Here is a 20610-nt window from a genome sequence, read left to right on the forward strand (position 1 = left end):
ATTGTTATTGCACCTGCATTATGTCCACCTGCTGCAAACATGGGCTTGCTTTACAAGCAATAAACATTGTATTAGGTCTTGTTACCTAGCTGAGTAACCGACACAGTTTTTCAGTGTTGGTTCAGAGGGTGAGGCCCTTTTGGCTTTTGGTCCTTGGGGGTTGGATTCCCGGACACTATTGGAAATGAGAACCACGTAACAAGTTGACGGCACCCGGTTGAATGTCCTGTTGTCCTCGCCGTGCTCCTCCAGGTTCCTGGAGCAGGGCCTGTGTCGCTACGGTGCCCAGTGCACGTCGGCCCACTCCCGGGAGGAGCTGATGGAGTGGCAGAAGCGCTACGCCTCGCGCCTCATCCGCCTCAAGCAGCAGCAGGAGAGCAAGCACTTCACCGAGAACTACATGGAGGCGCTCATCGAGAAGTGGATGAACTCTCTCTCCCCTGAGAAAGTGGTGAGTCAACCCCTAGTCTAGTCTCTTGGCCTACGGCCTTAATAGACTAGTGTTAAAATACACCCTCCCTTACTGGAAGTAATCACTGATTTTTAACGAGTGGAGGATAGGCCGAGAAGCTGTTTGCTTGGGTCTTCAAATGCGTTAACACGAGCTCCCTTCCTCGGAGTAATCACTGATCTAACCCAAATTGAGAGGTGGTCAGATCAGGGGTTAGTACTTCAAGGAGGGGAGGAAGCAAAGATGCTTGTATTGGGACAGAGCCCGTGAGGCTGATACAGGTGTAGATGCCGTGCTGCTGTACTCTCAGCATATATAGATTTTTTTTTAGACTCGTTGACTCTTTCATTTTGTCTACTTATCTCAAATAAACTGCCCTTTTTTAAAATGTACATTCTATTAAGAGGTTATGTCCTCGTTTTAGCCAGGCTTTTATTTTGTTCAACTCTCCTTAACCTGTGTTCTGTTCCTTTGCCGTAGCTGAGTGACTATTTGGACGGCGTCAACGTGGAACACAGCTCCAACCTCTCCGTAACTGTCACCACCAAGAAATCAGCTCACTCCTGGACCTTCTCCCTGTTCTGCAAGGTAACAGGGGCTCTGTCTCACTCAATGTCAGCACACCAAATACCACCCTTATTCCTTATACATGGCACCCTATTCTCTATATAGTTCACTACTTTTGACTATGACCCATAGGGTGTCTGGTCAAAATCAGTATATAGGGAATAGAGTGCTGTTTGAGATGCAACCAATGGTTTCAAATAAATATATTTCCAAAAGCACCACACAAGTAGATTTTGATTTGAAATCAACATCTGGCTGTTATCTGTAGGTCGTACACGGCCATATCATTTATAAGCAACTTTGATAAAGACTGCTCCTACGCAGAGGAAAGCTCTGCATGTTGATTTTTGCCGGCAGGTTGGTCATGTCGACCTTAATCAAGACATTATCATAACACATAAAATAATTGTGCAGAGGTCGTGTGTGGGAGAAATTTGTATCATTGACAGAAGTTGTATTGATTTTTTTTCCTGCCCACCATTCCCAGTACCACAGCAGGAGGCCATGTACTTATGCGTCTGAACATTCACTTTAAAGGCCAACTTTTTCATATACCCATTGATATACTCTTAGACAGTAACTGACTGACAATGCTTCCAAAGAGCACTCCCATGTGACGCAAAGTAGCCCTTTATCTCTGATTACCCACTTTCACACTTTCTGCCCCTCCCCCTAAGCCTGTGAGGAAGCTGTACCGCATCGCCCTGCTCTACGATGCCCACCGACCCCACTTTTCCATCACGGCTGTGTCGGTTGGCGATGCCGGCGCCCAGCGTCTGCAGGCGGCGGCCGAGGGCTGCCAGGAGTGGACGGCGGGCGAGGAGGCGCTGGCGGCCGACAACGGCATGGACCACTGCGTCTACACGGTGGTGGTGGGCTTCAGCACCGAGATCTTCGGCACCTTCCGCCAGACCATAGTCTTCGACTTTGGCTCGGAGCCCGTACTGATGCAGCGCATCATGGTGGACGCCGCCTCCATAGAAGGTTTTTTTTTTTGTGTGTTTTTTTTTGAGAGAGATTTTGACATTTTCAGTTAAACAAAAACCTCTCACCCTCCCTCATTAGTCCAAGTTTCTAACACAACAATAAAACTAAAATGATTAGGAAAATAGAAGTTAGGTTATATTGATAATGGGTTGCATGTGTGACATTCCTTACAAGGCCTCAAAGTGCTTAGCAATGTAATAGGAGGCAACTGAACCCTATCCACCACAATGTGTAGCACCAACCTGAGTGGTACGGCAGCCATATACCGTTCATTCGGAAAGTATTCAGACCCTTTAACTTTTTCCACATTTTGTTACGTTACAGCTTTACTCTAAAATTGATTTCACTTTTTTTCTTACCAGTCTACACACAATACCCCTTAATGACAAAGCAAAGACAGGTTTTTAGAAATAAGTATTCAGACCCTTTACTCAGTACTTTGTTGAAGCACCTTACAGAGATTTACAGCCTCAAGTCTTCTTGGGTATGACGCTACAGACTTTAGACTTATTTTACTCAATATTTCAGATGTGCAAATGCAATGTTCATTGTTCTTTTTATCCTTTGGTTATGTAAAAAATATATATATATATATGTGTTCTGGCCAGTCCTCATAGCTTTAGTAGCAGGCCAATATTCCCCATGATTTGGGCCAGGTGGAATCTGTGTGGGTAGAATTTTCCTAAGCTCCTCTTCCTAAGCTGGAAGAGGATTTGAAATAAAGTAATACTTGTGGAATCAAACGTCAGAAAATTCATAACACTGTTGGCCATTATTATGTTTACAGACAAGCATGAAAGCGATTTGATAATTCTATAGGATTGGAATAATTTAATAATAATTTAATAATTCTATAGGATTGGAATAATAATATAGGTCTCTATGAATAAGAACCTGCAGATTCTGTCTCATCTCACCCCAAATCCCCTGTGACTTACAGTAAAATGTATATATGGCCCATGCGGGAATCCAACGCACAACCCTGGTCTTACCAGCTGAGCCATCAAAAACACAAGTGCAGGCCAATATTTAATTTTTTAAACCTTTTTATTTGTCTAGGCAAGTCAGTTAAGAAGAAATTCTTATTTACAATGACGGCCTAGGAACAGTGGGTTAACTGCCCTTGTTCAGGGGCAGAACGACAGATTTTTACCTTGTCAGCTTGGGGATTTGATCCATTATTCCTTTCGGTTACTGGCCCAACTCTCTAATCACTAGGCTACCTGCCGTCTCCAATTACCCTCATGCTCAAGTGTCAATATTAATGATGGAAGGTGTGGTTTTCACAAACCCTCACATCTCCCTCTACAGACCTGGAGCACCTAATGCAAGCCAGGCAGCAGCTCCTGATGACGGCCAAGCGCTGGGACCCGTCCTGCAAGACAATCGTGGAGTTTAGCCCCAACGAGACGGTTGACCTGGACCGCAGCCTGCTGGCTCGCTACCAGATCCCTCTGTCGGCCGACCAGCTCTTCACCCAGTCGGTCCTGGACAAGACCCTGACCCGGGACAACTACCAGGCCCGCCTGCACGACCTGCTCTACATCGAGGAGATCGCCCAGTACAAAGAAGTCAGCAAGTGAGAGCCTCTTTGTTGTTGTAGTCTGTTTCCAATCAATCCTATTCTGAAAACCTTCAACCATTGACAATGGGTTGTATTGCTAAAAAGACACTTTTTAAATAGCACTTCCATTGCTAGTGATAATTGTCTTCTAATTGTAAAAAGTGTGTACTGATTTTGAGTATGTTTTCTCCGAAGGGTTGGTCCTTTAGTGCTCCTTTTTATTTCGTTTTAGTCAGTCACGCCTCTTGATACCTGCGAATATACATTTTAGTGTAATGTTTTATGTAGTGTGTAGACAGTACTGAGCGACAGTCTGGATTGAGCAGGGGTCTGTGAGACTGGCTCACCACAAGGTGTCAGAGTCGATCTTCCACAGTAAAGGGGTGTGTGTACACTACACACGTGGCCCAGGCACACAGCTAAAGCCCTTTTGATTATGCATATCTCCTCTGCATCCCCAGAGATTTCCCCAGACCAGGACATTTTTGTTTTAGAATAGAAGTAATTTCTTGTGTATGAACTAAGGCGCCTCCCCAAACCCCCCCTGTAATTCGACACCCGCTGCTGTCCTCAGTGGAAGGTGAGAAGGAGAACAGGTTATCACAGCAATCCAACCCTGATTAAGACCTAATCAAAGGACCCCCAAGCCTTCGCTCAGTCAACCCAGTGGAAGGAACCAGGGTTTCCCCCACTCCTTCACTGTTCCCACTCCTTCACTGTTCCCCCTCCCCCACTCCTTCACTGTTCCCCCCTCCCCACACTGTTCCCCCACTCCTTCACTGTTCCCCCTCCCCCACTCCTTCACTGTTCCCCCTCCCCCACTCCTTCACTGTTCCCCCTCCCCACTCCTTCACTGTTCCCCCCTCCCCCACTCCTTCACTGTTCCCCCCTCCCCCACTCCTTCACTGTTCCCCCTCCCCCACTCCTTCACTGTTCCCCCCCTCCCCACTCCTTCACTGTTCCCCCTCATCACTGTTATTGTCATTTGCCTGGGGCTGTGGAATGGATTCCTCTCAATCATCCAATTTACCATTGAGGGCCGGTTTCCCGGGAAACAGATTAAGCTGAGACCTTAACAAGAAGCATTTTCTATGGAGATTCTCCATTTGAAAGTTATTTTATGTCCAGGACATAATCTATGTCCGGGAAGTATGTCTTCATGTGGCGTTCAAGGACTTGTGAATTTCTGGTTTTGCATGCATGCTCATCTGATTCAATACAGACTATGTAATAGTTTACATAATACACAATATTAGGATATATAATACAAAAATGAATATTGTATTAATACTACTATAGTGTAGTCTAATGTCCCTGTCAAATACCCTTCACAGTATTGCTGTCTTGATAAAGAGAGCTTGATCTCAGTTATTTTCGCTGTCCATGAACCACACTTGACTACTTGGCACAACTCGTGTCTTTTTCTTTTTTTTCTTTCCAAACAAATGATCATTCAACGGTCAATCTGCAATGCTGTCTAATTGTTAAGGTCCCTAGCTTACCTAAGGGACTCCCAAAGCTGACAAACATATGGTCCAAGTCAGTTTTGCCACACTGCTGAAATAGCAATTGGTAGATTTTCATGCCAAACAAACCCAGATTATTTTGCCCAACACAAACATATTTTTACCACTAACAGCTGTCTATGTGAATGCCTCCAGGCAAAACATTTGCCATGTAAACCACTGTGGATCACAACAATCACTGTTTGCATATAAATGAGCAGGATGTGAAAAGGTCAAATTTCAGGAAGTAAAGAGGTTACACTGATTCAACCTTATTCCAGTTAAACATGGTGCATATTTAGCAATGAGTCCAGTCTCATTTCATTGTTAGCTATCTTTGCCACTGTCCTACCCTCTCTCCTCCCAAGTTCAACATCAAAGTCGCCTCAGCACTGGCTAATGTCTATTTCCACTTAAATTAGGCCTAATACTAATGTCCATTTCTGGCTAACTTCGTTCAGGCCTACTCTCCACAACTCCCGCCTCTCCTCTGTCACATCATTTTCGAACAATGCTAATGCTCCCGTCCCTCAACTAATTTCTGGCTGATGACAAAATGTCCTCTCCCACCAGGTTCAACATCAAAGTCAACCTCCAGCTGGTCACCAGCTTCATGCTGACGGGCATCTCGGGTGGCGCCAAGTACGCCCAGAACGGACAGCTCTTCGCCCGCTTCAAGCTGACTGAGACGCTGTCGGAGGACACACTGGCGGGCCGACTTGTCATGACCAAGGTGAACTCTGTTTTGCTGTTGCCCCTGGCCCGCCAGGAGTGGTGTAGCCAGCCCCCTGGGGTCAAGGAGCGGGTCTACGAGGCCTGCATCGAGGAGAAGACCAAGGACTACATCTTCCTGCGGATATGCAAGGACTGCTGCGAGGAGCTGGGGTTGATACCTGACAGGGAACTGCAGGTACGGACCAAATACATCGTTGTATAACACTGTGATTGGCCTAGCAACAAGTTGCTACGGAAGAGTCGATTGGTTAGAATAGATCATTTATTTTTCAATTGAGATTTGAAACATGACAGCTGCCACAATAGGTGTTTTTTAAATGTAATTTTATGGGTAGGTTATTGGATGAACAGATCCAATGTCCACTATGGAGTAGGTGACATTTTAGCCATGTTCCAATATGGAGGATGTTGGATTTGTTCCCTGTAGTTCAATACAACACATAATCACACCATGGGTGAGGTCTAATGTGTTTGAGTCACAAGGACATCTCCCTTGACATGGCTTCAGCCTCAAAGCTTGTTTATGTCCCATGTCATCACGGACAGAAGCGGTGGCATAGAAACTATTCTCTTGAGTCAGGGGAACTGTTTAAACCCCTTAAAGGCCCACCGCCCCATCCTTATTTCAGTATTTTCAATCTCCCATTCCACTGTGTCCTCTGCCATTTGAGAGCTGAGAAATCTTTAATGAAAGGGTCACCTCTCCAACGTCTGATGCTTTAGCGAAAGCAAACTCTCGGGGTGAAAGGTCCCAGTATCGATTGCCACTTCACAAAGGTTAGCGCCGTCCACGGTAAGGCTGGCGCTCCAGGGAAAATTGCTCTCTCCCAGCGCGGCGAGAGATCCCAATTACTTTGCCCAGTGGCGTCTAAAGGCTGTTCTTACCCGCCGGTGTGAATGATGGGCTGGCGGGGGAAAGCGAGGCCCGGGCATGAGCAATTATCCAAACAAGCCTGTTGCAGGGAATATAATCTGTCCGTCCGTGTTTTGGAGCAGCTCATGTCTAGCTAAGTGATTAGGACAGAGCCCGTAGCGACGGGGGAATTAAAGCTAGCTATCTAGCCACCCGGTGGAAACCCGTGCTATTATGAAATTAAACCGAAGTTTGTCAGGGAGAGAACGTGCCCCCTAGATAAACGAAGAGCCACGATTGCCAGTGTCAAGCAGACTGACCCCCAGATAATGAACAAATGTAGGGATGGAATCTAGAAATGTAAACGTTGTTCCACTATATTACAAAATGATTTAACTTATATATATATATATAAATATAAATATATATATATATTTATATATATATATATATATAAATATAAATATATATATATATATTTATATAAATATATTTATATATATAAATATATATACGGTGTGCGCAGCTAGCACTTTGTGTAGCTGATGGCTATGATGCGAATGAAAAATCTGGTAAACGGAAAGGCTTTCCCCAAAAACCTGTTTAATTAAATGTTAAGTACAAAGTACAAATGCTTACCTGGCAGAATGACATCATTATTTGCATCCAGTGAGTATTTGTTTAGCTAATTCTACCTGCGCTACAAAAACAATCCCAGCGTCTTTCTAGGTGCGCAATGGAATTAAATTGTAACTGCCTGTATACAATCCGCGATGTGGAGAACACGACTGGATTCTGTGATTCCTTCCATTTAAAATGGAATTCAACAATATTCAAAAATGTATTGAACTTAGTAGGGAATCAACGAAATGTATTAAGTTAGTTAATTTGCACAGGTTTTTTGTTGTTGCACATAAGAAATGAACAGAATGCATCAGTGATTTGCATTTCCTGCAACTTTGTGAAGAGGCAATGAATATATGTAGCCATTAGCATGATTGTAATTGAAAGGCTTTCCCAAGAACCTCAGTTAAATGTTAACTACACAAAGTAGCCTATGCTTACTTGACAGAATGATATCATGGTTATTTCATCGTTAATCCAGTGGTTATTTGTTTTGCAAATTCTACCATCACTTGTGCTTGCACTACAAAAATATATATAAACAACAGCCTTTTTCAATGGGCACGCTGGAATTAAAGGGTAACTACACCAACAACAAAAAAATATTTTTTTCCCAGACCTCAAATGGTATCCTGATGTGGTGTAAGTATTGTTGTGAGCTTCAACCATTTTCTATTAAAACAGTGTGATTCTTCAGAGTGAAAAACAGGGAAAAATAAAACAGATTTTTAAAGGGCCCTATAAATGGTTGCCCCTGGTCCATTAAAAAGGAGCGAGGGAGACCACCACTTTGAATTTGTAACAACCATCTTAGCATTGCGTTGATAGGCCATTGAGTAATATGTCAGTTATGTAGTTGTTTAGAGCCAATTGTTTCCAGATGAACCTTTCTAAACTGCATCTTTATTTAGTCTCAAGACACTTGGTTTGAGTGACCAAGTGTCTCACCAAAGTGACCAAACTGTCCATGAGTGACCACTCCTGTGTTCCCCTCTGCCCCAGGTGGAGCTGCAGTTTCAGTTGAACCGCCTGCCCCTGTGTGAGATGCACTATGCTCTAGACCGCATCAAAGACAACGGCATCCTGTTCCCAGACGCCAGCCTTACACCCACCATCCCCTGGAGCCCCAACAGGTACTACCCCCCCCTTAGACCAGGAGTATTTCAATCTAAGCCTGGAGGACTGCTGGTCTTCTATTCTACCTGAGAATGAATTGCAACCACCTGGTGTCCCAGGTCTAAATCAGTCCTTGAGGAAAATAATGAAAATCAGAAGTGGAACTGGCTTCGAGATCTAGATTTGAATTTGTCTGCCATAGATCCTCCAACCCCTGTTCCATGGTGTGCAAACCGCTTCCGGGCAGGTTTTCACATGAATTTTGGCAGAGTCCTTTTTTTGATTTCAAGAAAGATTACGCAATAACCTATGTGTGTGTTAAATGTTATTCTAGCTTGCATACTCCTTTAGGTTAAGTTTAGTAGTCTCCCTAAAACATGCATGGTAAATTAGGTTTACTAATACTTTCACACTGAAATGAAGTTGAGAAAGGTTGCCCGTGACTAGCTGTCCTTGCTTACTAGGCAGACATTTTGAAGAGCTGTTAGTTCTCCCGGCTTTAGATATCTCTTCTAAAGACGGACCAATGTTGGGGGGGGCCACAGAGTAATCTTAATTGACGCGAACCCAAGAGTCAACAATGTCAAGCCTAATCTCTTGCTTCCAAATAACTCTTATCTGGTTTCCTGAATATGATTAACACTGTATATAGGCTTTGATTTAATGAGCTAAAGCTTTTGCTACTGAAAGATCAAGTCAGACTCTAATTCCTGCGTTTTATATATGTTTTTGCAGTGGTGGCCATAATTTAAATGCATAAAGGGGGAACACTTACTAAATTGAAAAAGGTTATTAGTACAATAACCACCTTAACTAGCTCCATATGGCAGTAACCCGCTTTGGATAAAGTTCCTAAATACTATGGGTCCATGTATGCTTCACCTCATTAAGAAAATGGTATGAGAATAAGTAGTGTTAAAAATGGGTTTTAAATATATGGAAAGTGTTGACTGTTTAGAATAAGTAGGTTATATTGCTTGTTATGTAGGCCTAACAAAGCCCCTGCCTTGCCTGACTGCATGGTGACTATTGACTGCCATGTTGATTGGTCATGAATAAGCTAATTGGCCAGTGCCAATGCACTTGTCTCCTGTGTCTGGGTTTCTCCTCCCGGCTGTGCACCCTGTGTGTCCCCGCTTTGTTTCACCGCCCATACAATGCTTTCGATCAGCCTCAACCCTCCTCTTCCCTCAGACCTCATTACTCTGTGGGTGTAGCAGCCCAGCTCAGTGTTATACCCTGACCTGGCTCTCCATTCATCCCCACTGATCCCTGAACCCGTCCCTCTGCCTCTACCTATTCACAGCCCCTTCTCGGTGCTTGCAGCTGCCTTTAGCAAGGCTGGGCCTGTATACGATCGACCGGGCGGGCTGTTCAACTCCACTGGGCCAGTGCTTTCTAATGAGGACTGCGATGCTAGTAGACTGGGAGACTGGCCCACGATTTATCACACTTAAGAGGGTGTGTTAGTGGGGTTTAGTGTGTAAATGTGTGTGAGGGGACCAATGTCCCCTCCTTGTGTCAGGGACCCCACGAGCGATGCTGCTTGTTCGCCAGCCAGCCAACTAATCGACTTACTTTCCATGCGAGTCATCTTCCTCCCCCATCTCATCCCCTCTCTCTGCCACCCTGCAGGCAGTGGGACGAGCAGCTGGACCCGCGTCTCAACGCCAAGCAGAAGGAGGCCATCCTGGCCATCACCACGCCTCTCACCATCCCCCTGCCCCCTGTGCTCATCATCGGGCCCTATGGCACGGGCAAGACCTTCACCCTGGCACAGGCTGTCAAGCACATCCTCAGGCAGGACGACAGCAGGTGAGGCGGGCACCACACAGCAACTCTGCTATGTCCAGATAGGTCGCTCTAAAAGGGCAAAGGGTGAAAGGGCAAGGTTACTGCTGCTCCCGGGGGCTACCAGCTTCCTTGGAGTTGATGTTTAGTTCAGAAAACACTCAGGGTGACATTGTCAAGTTGGGTGTATCTTCCGATCAGAATGTGTCACTGAAAGCAATTGGGGGATGTGTGTGGGTTATGGGAATGTCTGTCGATTGGGATTGAGGCAGCGATTGGTTGGTTGATTGTGTTTGGATGGTTCATCTCCATTCAAGTGAACCACGTGTTCAATTGGATTGCCATTACAACGGCCTGTTATCTCACGTCCAACCGAATGCCATGATGTAATAGAATGCAAAATTGCCTGAAGATTCACATTCTCTTGTTAGTACGGCGAGGCGCTGGCAGGAAATGTATATTGGCTGGTGTAAAAATAGGAAACGACAATGTTTTAGGTTTTTATTTTTAAAAAGTGTAGAATACATTGTGGCATTTGGCCTTGAACATAAGATACGTTTTAATTTTATAAAGCCTTCATACATAATTTATTTTAAAAAATATGTTCTGAAAAATGTGTTGGAATGCAATATTCATCTGGAACTTTCCAACTGACTATGATAAATATTAAATGGTGGGAATGAATTATGGATGTTTTAAAAGCCAATACAAGGAGGGTGATTGACCCCTATAGACGGTTATTCATCATCATGTTAACTTTCTGAGAAATAGGAACTTAAAGTCCATGGTCAAGTGCACAGCGTTCCTGCAGCGCTGTTTAAGGGACGTGTTAACATGTTCACTTCAAAATGAAGGTCCTAGAATTGGCAGTTTGGCCTGAAAGTAGAAAGAGTAGGAGTTCGAGCACTTCTGGTCAGTGCTTCTCCGACATACCTACTTGTCTTTCATTGTTATGGCCTGGAGTTTTACCTTGGTCAGATCACATGGTCAACAAAATCTCCTGGCTGTATTTATTTGTTAAAGATCTCTTAATTGCTGACACATTTATACCCTTTCTTTCGCAGGGTCCTCATTTGCACCCATTCCAACAGTGCAGCTGACCTGTACATAAAGGACTACCTTCATCCATACGTAGAAGCGGGCAACGCGCACGCAAGACCTCTCAGGTAAGGGCCCGTAGAAACGCTCTACAAGGGGTTTGCAGCACCTCTTCAGAACACTGACACCCTCATAAGATTTATTCCAAGATATTTATATATATATTTTTCCCGTTACAGTACCCAACCTTGAGAATTCATTGCTTACAAAATCTTTAAAGGAGCATGTCTGCCCGCCTGAAATCAATCCCCCCACCTCTTGTGAACAGTGTGCTTTCAGGCGTTCAGTTCTCCCTGCTGGCTGTAGCCTGAGACATCAACAAACCCAAATCCACTCATAGTTGTATCAACTCCATGGAATCGCAGTCAAAACCAATGATCGCTCAATAAATCAATCAAATGTATTTCTAAAGCTCCTTTTACATCCGCAGATGTCTCAAAGTGCGATACAGAAACCCAGCTTAAAACCCCAAACAGCAAGCAATGCAGATGTTGATGTACGGATGGATCGGATTGATCCATCCACGTCATTGAGGTTAGAGATGCAGTGGAATGGGAACAGCGTTTGCCTTATGGCAGTGAGCTTGGCAGACCTCGCTCTTTCTGAGGAGATGTGTCCTGGCCTCACAACACAGCAGCTGTTACATGAAGACTCTCTCATATTCCTCCCTTTCTCGCCTACACTCAATCTCCTTCTTGCGACTGCTGCTTCAGTGACTTCTAATCACAGTAACTGTAATTTCCCCCCCCCCCCAACAAACAAAATATAAATGTATCCCTGACTTCTAGCCAGACCCCATGTGTCAGTGAAGGGCCTGCAGGGGGAACAAATGACTTGTTACACTTGACTGATGGCCTGATACCAAGGGCTGTGTTGGGAATCCCACTATAATCGCCATGTAATTGGGCTATCAGCCAATTTCTCCTGAGGCTTTGTGTGCTTAGCCAAGTGAGAAGGCCATAAGTGTACATGCTGAAGGCGATACACAGACAGTTCTTTAGGTCAGCTAAACCCTTTCGTGGCACAAAACCCCATAAGGAATGAGACAAGATACAACCAATGGAGTGTTATGAAAATGTCAGGACGGTTGCTAAGAGTATGAGAAGTCGAGACGTTGCTAATTTGTGTCTACTTGTCAATTGCAAGTTCAGCAATTGAAATGTTAGATAAATAAATAACCCCGAATAACAAGTCAATGGATACTTCTCAATGTTAACATGTATCTGCTGCTTTTTGATTTTTGTCAGCCCAGTTTGTCTGGAATTAACCATCCCACTGTGTCCTCTCTCTCTCTGCTCCCAGGGTTTACTTCAGGAACCGCTGGGTGAAGACTGTCCACCCGTTGGTGCAGCAGTACTGTTTGATCTCTAACACACAGTACACTTTCCAGATGCCCGAGAGGGAGGACATCCTCAGGCACCGTGTGGTGGTGGTCACCCTCAGCACGTCCCAGTACCTCTGCCAGCTGGACCTGGAGCCAGGTGAGTGGCTAACCGCTGACGTAGCATACACAGCTAACGTAGAATACAGTTGTGCTTGATTGGCTAACTGCTTACGTAGCAAATATGGCTAATGTAGCAACATAATACTGTACTGGTGCTTTGCTTGCTAACTGCTTACATGGCTAATATTTTCTTAACTCTTTTTGAACTGCACTGTTAAGGGCTTGTAAGTAAGCATTTCATGGTAAAGTCTACACTTGTTGTATTTGACGCATGTGACATATAAAGTTTGGTTTGATTTAATGTTGCAGCATATACTGGTGCTTGGATTGCTAACTGCTAACATAATAAGAATACACCGCTAACGTAGCACATGGATAAGGTGAAATGCATAGCTAACATAGTATACACTGGTGCTACAATGACTTGATATGTTGAGCTGTATACCCACATAAATCAACATGGAATACACCGCTAACGTAGCACATAGCTAATGTAGCATATACAGCAAACGTTTCATACACTGGTGCGATAACTACTTCATACACGGCGCTGTATAGCCAGGAACAAGTGAGCAATGCAACTGCAAACTGCGTGTTTAAACGGCTTGGGCTACATGCAAATTGTATGTATTTACCAAGCAGTTTGGTTTTAACGAGCTCATAAAGTAAACAGAATGACAACGGGGCGTTAAAACGACCCAGACACCCACGTACTGTAGCTACACGACACATCTCAAACCCGCCCCAACGCGTCTTTTGATCAGCCGCTACACCTTCCCCATAACAGCAGGAGAAGGCAGAGAGAGGGAGGAAGTAATTTTAAGATGGAGTATAAAAAGACGGTGAAAACAAACCAATTTGTCAGCGGCGAGCTAATAACCGTCTCTAATGTGTCAGCGGAAGGCTTTGTCTGTTGCTTAGGAACACCATCTGCCTGTATCGAATGCACTTTACTTTATTAGCCCCCCCCCCTCGTTTCATCTATCTCCCGCGCTCGCCGTTGATGAAAACCACCGACAAATGAGGCAATTGGGAGCCCCTCGCGCTCCTTTGTAGTGATAACAAACCACCAATCCAGTACACATTGTTGAACAGGTTGCGTTGTCTCTAATCTGTTTTAGTTTGGGTTTGTTAATCCCTCGATGGGCCAGGCTTGTGGCAGCCTATGGTTTGTCTGTGTGTGTGAGTCGACCTAGAGAAGAACATTTTACACCTAAATAGTCTACCTCCAAACACCACCGCACCCCCAGTGCTCTCCTTCCTCCCCCAGCTCAGGCCAAATTCCACAGCCGTTGTTAGACACATGATGGAGAGCGGGTATCGAAATGCAATTTGTCCCCTGGTTCTTAGCGCCCCCCCCCTTCATGTCCGACTGCCCTTGCTCATCAACAGAACAGAACCTGCCTTCCCAGCCTCGAGGCACACTACAGATTATTATGAAATTATCCATGTATATCATCCCTGTACATTATGTGCTGTTTTGCATATTTATGAGGGTGGAGCTGCAAGCAGCAGAGCGCGTTGGCGCCAGCATCACCTTTGGCTGGGGTTTGAAGGCTGGGGTTAGAGGTCACCTGTAGTGCATGTTGTTAATGACTCATGACAATGGGAGGTGAATTTATGGGGCTTTGGTGTCTTTGTAGTCTCTTAACTGACGTACAGGGTGCCATTCATAAATAACCCTACTACAATAGATGGTAAAATGTGCTTTATATTTCATCTCTTGCTCAAGTGCGACTGCAGTTCCAACGCTCAACATGAATACAAATGTTGTCGTGCATTTTGCAAAAGGTTTTGTTGTAAAGCTAGGTGTGGCCTTACACACACACATTCAGAACATGAATGCATTCCACTCCGGTCTGTTTTGCTAGTACCAAACGTTCAAGAGAAGTCCACCAACCCCTTCAATGAATCCCTTTCTCCACCATCCTGTGAAAATGTTGAGGCGTTTGGACACGGCTAAACAGTGGTTGTTTCTTTCACCTCTCCCTGCCTGCTCTGCTCTGACAGTCCTCGACTATGCCGTTACATCCTCATGCGCCAAGCAGCGTTTGAGCCTTCTAAATCAGGGTAACCGCTCAATCCTTTTCGAACGTCTGCAATACCAGCTTTAGTGTGTGTATAGGGGCTACTCTCTGGCGTTGAGGTAGAGAAAGAGATGGCGAGATGATGGCAGAAGACAGGCGTGTGACAGGCGTGTGTACCGCGTTCATCTTTTTTTTTCGGGGTCTTTTTGCTGTCTGCAATCACAAAGCCAGACGGATCAGAAAGTATACATAGCAGCTCTATACCCCAGAGCAAATCTATACATAGCAGCTCTATACCAAAGAGCCAAACTATACATAGCAGCTCTATACCACAGAGCAAAACTATACATGGCAGCAAAACTATACATAGCAGCTCTATACCACAGAGCAAAACTATACATAGCAGCTCTATACCAAAGAGCCAAACTATACATAGCAGCTCTATACCACAGAGCAAAACTATACATAGCAGCTCTATACCACAGAGCCAAACTATACATAGCAGCTCTATACCACAGAGCAAAACTATACATAGCAGCTCTATACCACAGAGCAAAACTATACATAGCAGCTCTATACCACAGAGCAAAACTATACATAGCAGCTCTATACCACAGAGCAAAACTATACATAGCAGCTCTATACCAAAGAAAACTATACATAGCAGCTCAAACAGAGCAAAACTATACATAGCAGCTCTATACCACAGAGCAAAACTATACATGGCAGCAAAACTATACATAGCAGCTCTATACCACAGAGCAAAACTATACATAGCAGCTCTATACCAAAGAGCCAAACTATACATAGCAGCTCTATACCACAGAGCAAAACTATACATGGCAGCAAAACTATACATAGCAGCTCTATACCACAGAGCAAAACTATACATAGCAGCTCTATACCACAGAGCAAAACTATACATAGCAGCTCTATACCACAGAGCCAAACTATACATAGCAGCTCTATACCACAGAGCAAAACTATACATGGCAGCAAAACTATACATAGCAGCTCTATACCACAGAGCAAAACTATACATAGCAGCTCTATACCACAGAGCAAAACTATACATAGCAGCTCTATACCACAGAGCAAAACTATACATAGCAGCAAAACTATACATAGCAGCTCTATACCCCAGAGCAAAACTATACATAGCAGCAAAACTATACATAGCAGCTCTATACCACAGAGCCAAACTATACATAGCAGCTCTATACCACAGAGCAAAACTATACATAGCAGCTCTATACCACAGAGCAAAACTATACATAGCAGCAAAACTATACATAGCAGCTCTATACCCCAGAGCAAATCTATACATAGCAGCTCTATACCAAAGAGCCAAACTATACATAGCAGCTCTATTCCACAGAGCAAAACTATACATAGCAGCTCTATACCACAGAGCAAAACTATACATAGCAGCAAAACTATACATAGCAGCAAATCTATACATAGCAGCTCTATACCAAAGAGCCAAACTATACATAGCAGCTCTATACCACAGAGCAAAACTATACATGGCAGCAAAACTATACATAGCAGCTCTATACCACAGAGCCAAACTATACATAGCAGCTCTATACCACAGAGCAAAACTATACATAGCAGCTCTATACCACAGAGCAAAACTATACATAGCAGCAAAACTATACATAGCAGCTCTATACCCCAGAGCAAATCTATACATAGCAGCTCTATACCAAAGAGCCAAACTATACATAGCAGCTCTATACCACAGAGCAAAACTATACATAGCAGCTCTATACCCCAGAGCAAATCTATACATAGCAGCTCTATACCAAAGAGCAAAACTATACCTAGCAGCTCTATACCACAGAGCAAAACTATACATAGCAGCTCTATTCCACAGAGCAAAACTATACATAGCAGCTCTATACCACAGAGCAAAACTATACATAGCAGCAAAACTATACATAGCAGCTCTATACCACAGAGCAAAACTATACATAGCAGCAAAACTATACATAGCAGCTCTATACCCCAGAGCAAATCTATACATAGCAGCTCTATACCAAAGAGCCAAACTATACATAGCAGCTCTATTCCACAGAGCAAAACTATACATAGCAGCTCTATACCACAGAGCAAAACTATACATAGCAGCAAAACTATACATAGCAGCTCTATACCACAGAGCAAAACTATACATAGCAGCAAAACTATACATAGCAGCTCTATACCCCAGAGCAAATCTATACATAGCAGCTCTATACCAAAGAGCCAAACTATACATAGCAGCTCTATTCCACAGAGCAAAACTATACATAGCAGCTCTATACCACAGAGCAAAACTATACATAGCAGCAAAACTATACATAGCAGCAAATCTATACATAGCAGCTCTATACCAAAGAGCCAAACTATACATAGCAGCTCTATATCACAGAGCAAAACTATACATGGCAGCAAAACTATACATAGCAGCTCTATACCACAGAGCAAAACTATACATAGCAGCTCTATACCACAGAGCAAAACTATACATAGCAGCTCTATACCACAGAGCAAAACTATACATAGCAGCTCTATACCACAGAGCAAAACTATACATAGCAGCTCTATACCACAGAGCAAAACTATACATGGCAGCAAAACTATACATAGCAGCTCTATACCACAGAGCAAAACTATACATAGCAGCTCTATATCACAGAGCAAAACTATATGTAGCAGCTCTATACCACAGAGCAAAACTATACATAGCAGCTCTATACCACAGAGCAAAACTATACATAGCAGCTCTATACCACAGAGCAAAACTATACATAGCAGCTCTATACCACAGAGCAAAACTATACATAGCAGCTCTATTCCACAGAGCAAAACTATACATAGCAGCTCTATACCACCGATGGCATCCACCATAAGCACCACAGACCAATGCATTGCTAATGTCTTGAACTTGCTAACCTGCAATGACCCGTGCACCATTTGTTTCAAGGAGCCCAATGAATCATCACCTCATGATAATTAATGGGTCATATGACGGTGCTCTGACTGAAATGGTTTGTGTTGTTCTGTGTCCGCAGGGCTCTTCTCCCACATCCTATTGGACGAGGCGGCCCAGGCCATGGAGTGTGAGACCATCATGCCTTTCGCGCTGGCCAGCAAAAGCACCCGCATCGTGCTGGCTGGAGACCACATGCAGGTAAAACTGTGGTTTAGGAGGTGGTTTATGATGTCATTGGTTTGAACAAACTCTGACCTTTTGAAACAAACTCTCACTGTAACTCCTTTTTTTTAGGGCCTTGATTTTTTATTTTTTGGTCAGGCCTTAATCGTATTCTCTCATGCAAATGACCTCCGCGTTCTGCAGACCTTTGCCAAGCTAACAAATAAAAACCAGTGTATCGCCCAAGTCCTTTACATTTCCGTGTGCTCTGGACTTCGTCGTTAGCCTGAGGCTAACTTCACATTGGCCGTGAGTGAAACAGACTGAGGAGAGAAAGCACTTGTCAGAGAGAGCATGTTTACCATTCACAGTCCAGTCAGACGAGGCAAACTAAACTCCGCCTGTCATTCAAGCTTTGTGGAACACTCCAAAGTAGCCTCTTATTTCCGTTTCTTTTTGTGTTCTGGACATTGTGTTTATTTTAGTGCGACAGGATTAAGAGTGGGCAGTAGATAAATACACCCCGAGGGAGTTTAACCGTGCGATAACGGTTTTAATTATTTCTCTACTCTTTCCTCTCTGAAGGAACAACGGCTTCAAACACGCTCAGTTCTCCTCTCCTGCTTCTCCTCTGTCACTTTCTTTCTCTTGCTCTCTCTCTACCTCTCTATCTCCCTCTACATCCTAATCTGTTGCACATTGTCTGTGCGCTACGTGTCTGTTGCCAAGGAGGATTTGTTTGCCCATCCTCCTACTCTCTTCTGTCTTATCACTCTCCATTATGGGATGTTTTGTGTCTCAGCTGAAAGAAGTAGGCTGAGAATAGTGAATGAAGGTCCACGGCTCCTGTTGACTTCAGGTCTTCTATCTGCTGCGTGAGCCTTATTTAAATGCCTGGCTGAACTTTTCCCCTGAGACTGGGAGGTTCAACCTGGAGCTACATTACCACAAACACAAAACAATCTAGTTCAGCCAGTGTCAGATTAGAGGTAATTGCTATTAGGGGGGTTTTGTGTGTCTTCAGCGCGCATCTTAATCAAAGTTGCTGTTGAGGATGTTTCCGGAGCACCTCAACGCGTTACGCTAACTTGAACTATTACTATGTCTTATTGTTGCGTCGTCGAGGGAACCTGCAAGTAAGCGGTCAGTTGGACAGTGTTTACCATGTTGTATCCTGTACAAACGACGAATAAAACTTGTAACTTTACAAATCACGTTAATGGCGCAACATCGCAGCAGAAATGTAGCTACCGATGGTAAGATGCTGGCCACAGGTCCAAACATTTTTCGATTTTAGAGATGGTTGGACGGGAACTCATTGATTTGGAGCATTGTGTTATCTACACGGATTGCATGACTCGAGCTGTCGAAGAGCAGACGACGTCTGTTCCATAAGTCAGGTGTACATTATCTGAACCAAAAGTAGGTGTAGAATACATTTGGATCAAACCAAATATTGCCACAAAACATGTACAGTTCCAGTTATATTGACTACAAATGCAGAGAAGACACAACTCCAGTCAGGCTGTATCACCACCTGCACATCCCTGTTGCATTAAAAAAAAAAAAAAAAAAAAAAAATGAATTAAGATGCATTTTACTCAATGTTTTTGGGCTGCCCTCACTTCTCTACCTCCATCCCTCTCTTTTCCCTGTTCCCTCCCTCCAGCTCAGTCCGTTTGTGTACAGCGAGTTTTCTCGAGAGCGCAACCTGCATGTGTCGCTGTTGGACCGGCTGTACGAGCACTACCCAGCCGAGTTTCCCTGCCGCATCCTGCTCTGTGAAAACTACCGCTCCCACGAAGCGATCATCAGGTAGGTGTGAACTTCATCACGTCGCCAAGACTGATCCAATTTTCACCCTGACTCTGCAACGTCGTTTACAAATGAGAGATTTTATGCAGACAGAAGACTTGAAAGAGTTGACGGTTCTTCTTGGCTATTGACAGACATAAAAGCCCAATGTACACTGAGTCCCATGACCACCCTTGTTAAACAATTCTCAGATGGGGATGCTGACATTTTTAAGTGGTGGATTATGAAAGAAGCTTACGCAATGGGTTTGAAGTGGTTTCTCCACCTTAAAGTGGTCTTGGTATTTTATCTAATGCTTTTCACTCACACACATCTACGTTTGGACAACATTGTGAATGCACATTCTTTACAAGAACCTCAAAGTCACTAGGAACGTCAAGGACCACATGGAATGGAAAACGAACAAAAACAGATGGCACCATTGTCGAAGAATAGCCACAATGCACGCAACCATATCCGTATACAACGATTCATGCAACCATGCCTTTCTCGACTGACGCAACTGACATTTGTGAAGACCCACTGATGTTAAGTCTCCCTCCCTCCCTTCAGCTACACGTCAGAACTGTTCTACGACGGGAAGCTGATGGCCAGCGGGAAGCAGCCGTCTCACAAGGACTTCTACCCGCTGACCTTCTTCACGGCGCGCGGCGAGGACGTCCAGGAGAAGAACAGCACGGCCTACTACAACAACGCAGAGGTATAAACCCTTTTGTTCCCTGTATGCCACTGACTTAGGACTGCATTGATAGAATGAATTACATTTTTGATTGAATTGGTGCGTTCATGGTGAGTTGAAATGGTTAATCATTCAATGGAATTGAGTTGAAATGCACACGCGGGCAAAACACACCCCATTCAGTCAACATTACTGTGATGTATTACTTGTGC

At 44.1% G+C, this 20610-nt stretch overlaps 1 protein-coding gene across 1 annotated transcript in view; it reads left to right on the forward strand.

The window, feature by feature from the left end:
• Nucleotides 1-20610, forward strand: part of LOC112230349 (probable helicase with zinc finger domain) — a 60431-nt gene that overhangs the window by 9100 nt on the left and 30721 nt on the right. Inside the window, 12 exon segments of the mRNA XM_042310919.1 lie at nucleotides 253-451; nucleotides 932-1039; nucleotides 1696-2002; nucleotides 3317-3584; nucleotides 5648-5984; nucleotides 8289-8419; nucleotides 10038-10217; nucleotides 11258-11359; nucleotides 12594-12772; nucleotides 17822-17940; nucleotides 19574-19719; nucleotides 20272-20419. Of these exon segments, the coding sequence (XP_042166853.1) occupies nucleotides 253-451; nucleotides 932-1039; nucleotides 1696-2002; nucleotides 3317-3584; nucleotides 5648-5984; nucleotides 8289-8419; nucleotides 10038-10217; nucleotides 11258-11359; nucleotides 12594-12772; nucleotides 17822-17940; nucleotides 19574-19719; nucleotides 20272-20419 (2224 nt within the window).

This window comes from Oncorhynchus tshawytscha, linkage group LG32, assembly GCF_018296145.1.
Source record: "Oncorhynchus tshawytscha isolate Ot180627B linkage group LG32, Otsh_v2.0, whole genome shotgun sequence".
Lineage (NCBI taxonomy): Eukaryota > Metazoa > Chordata > Actinopteri > Salmoniformes > Salmonidae > Oncorhynchus > Oncorhynchus tshawytscha.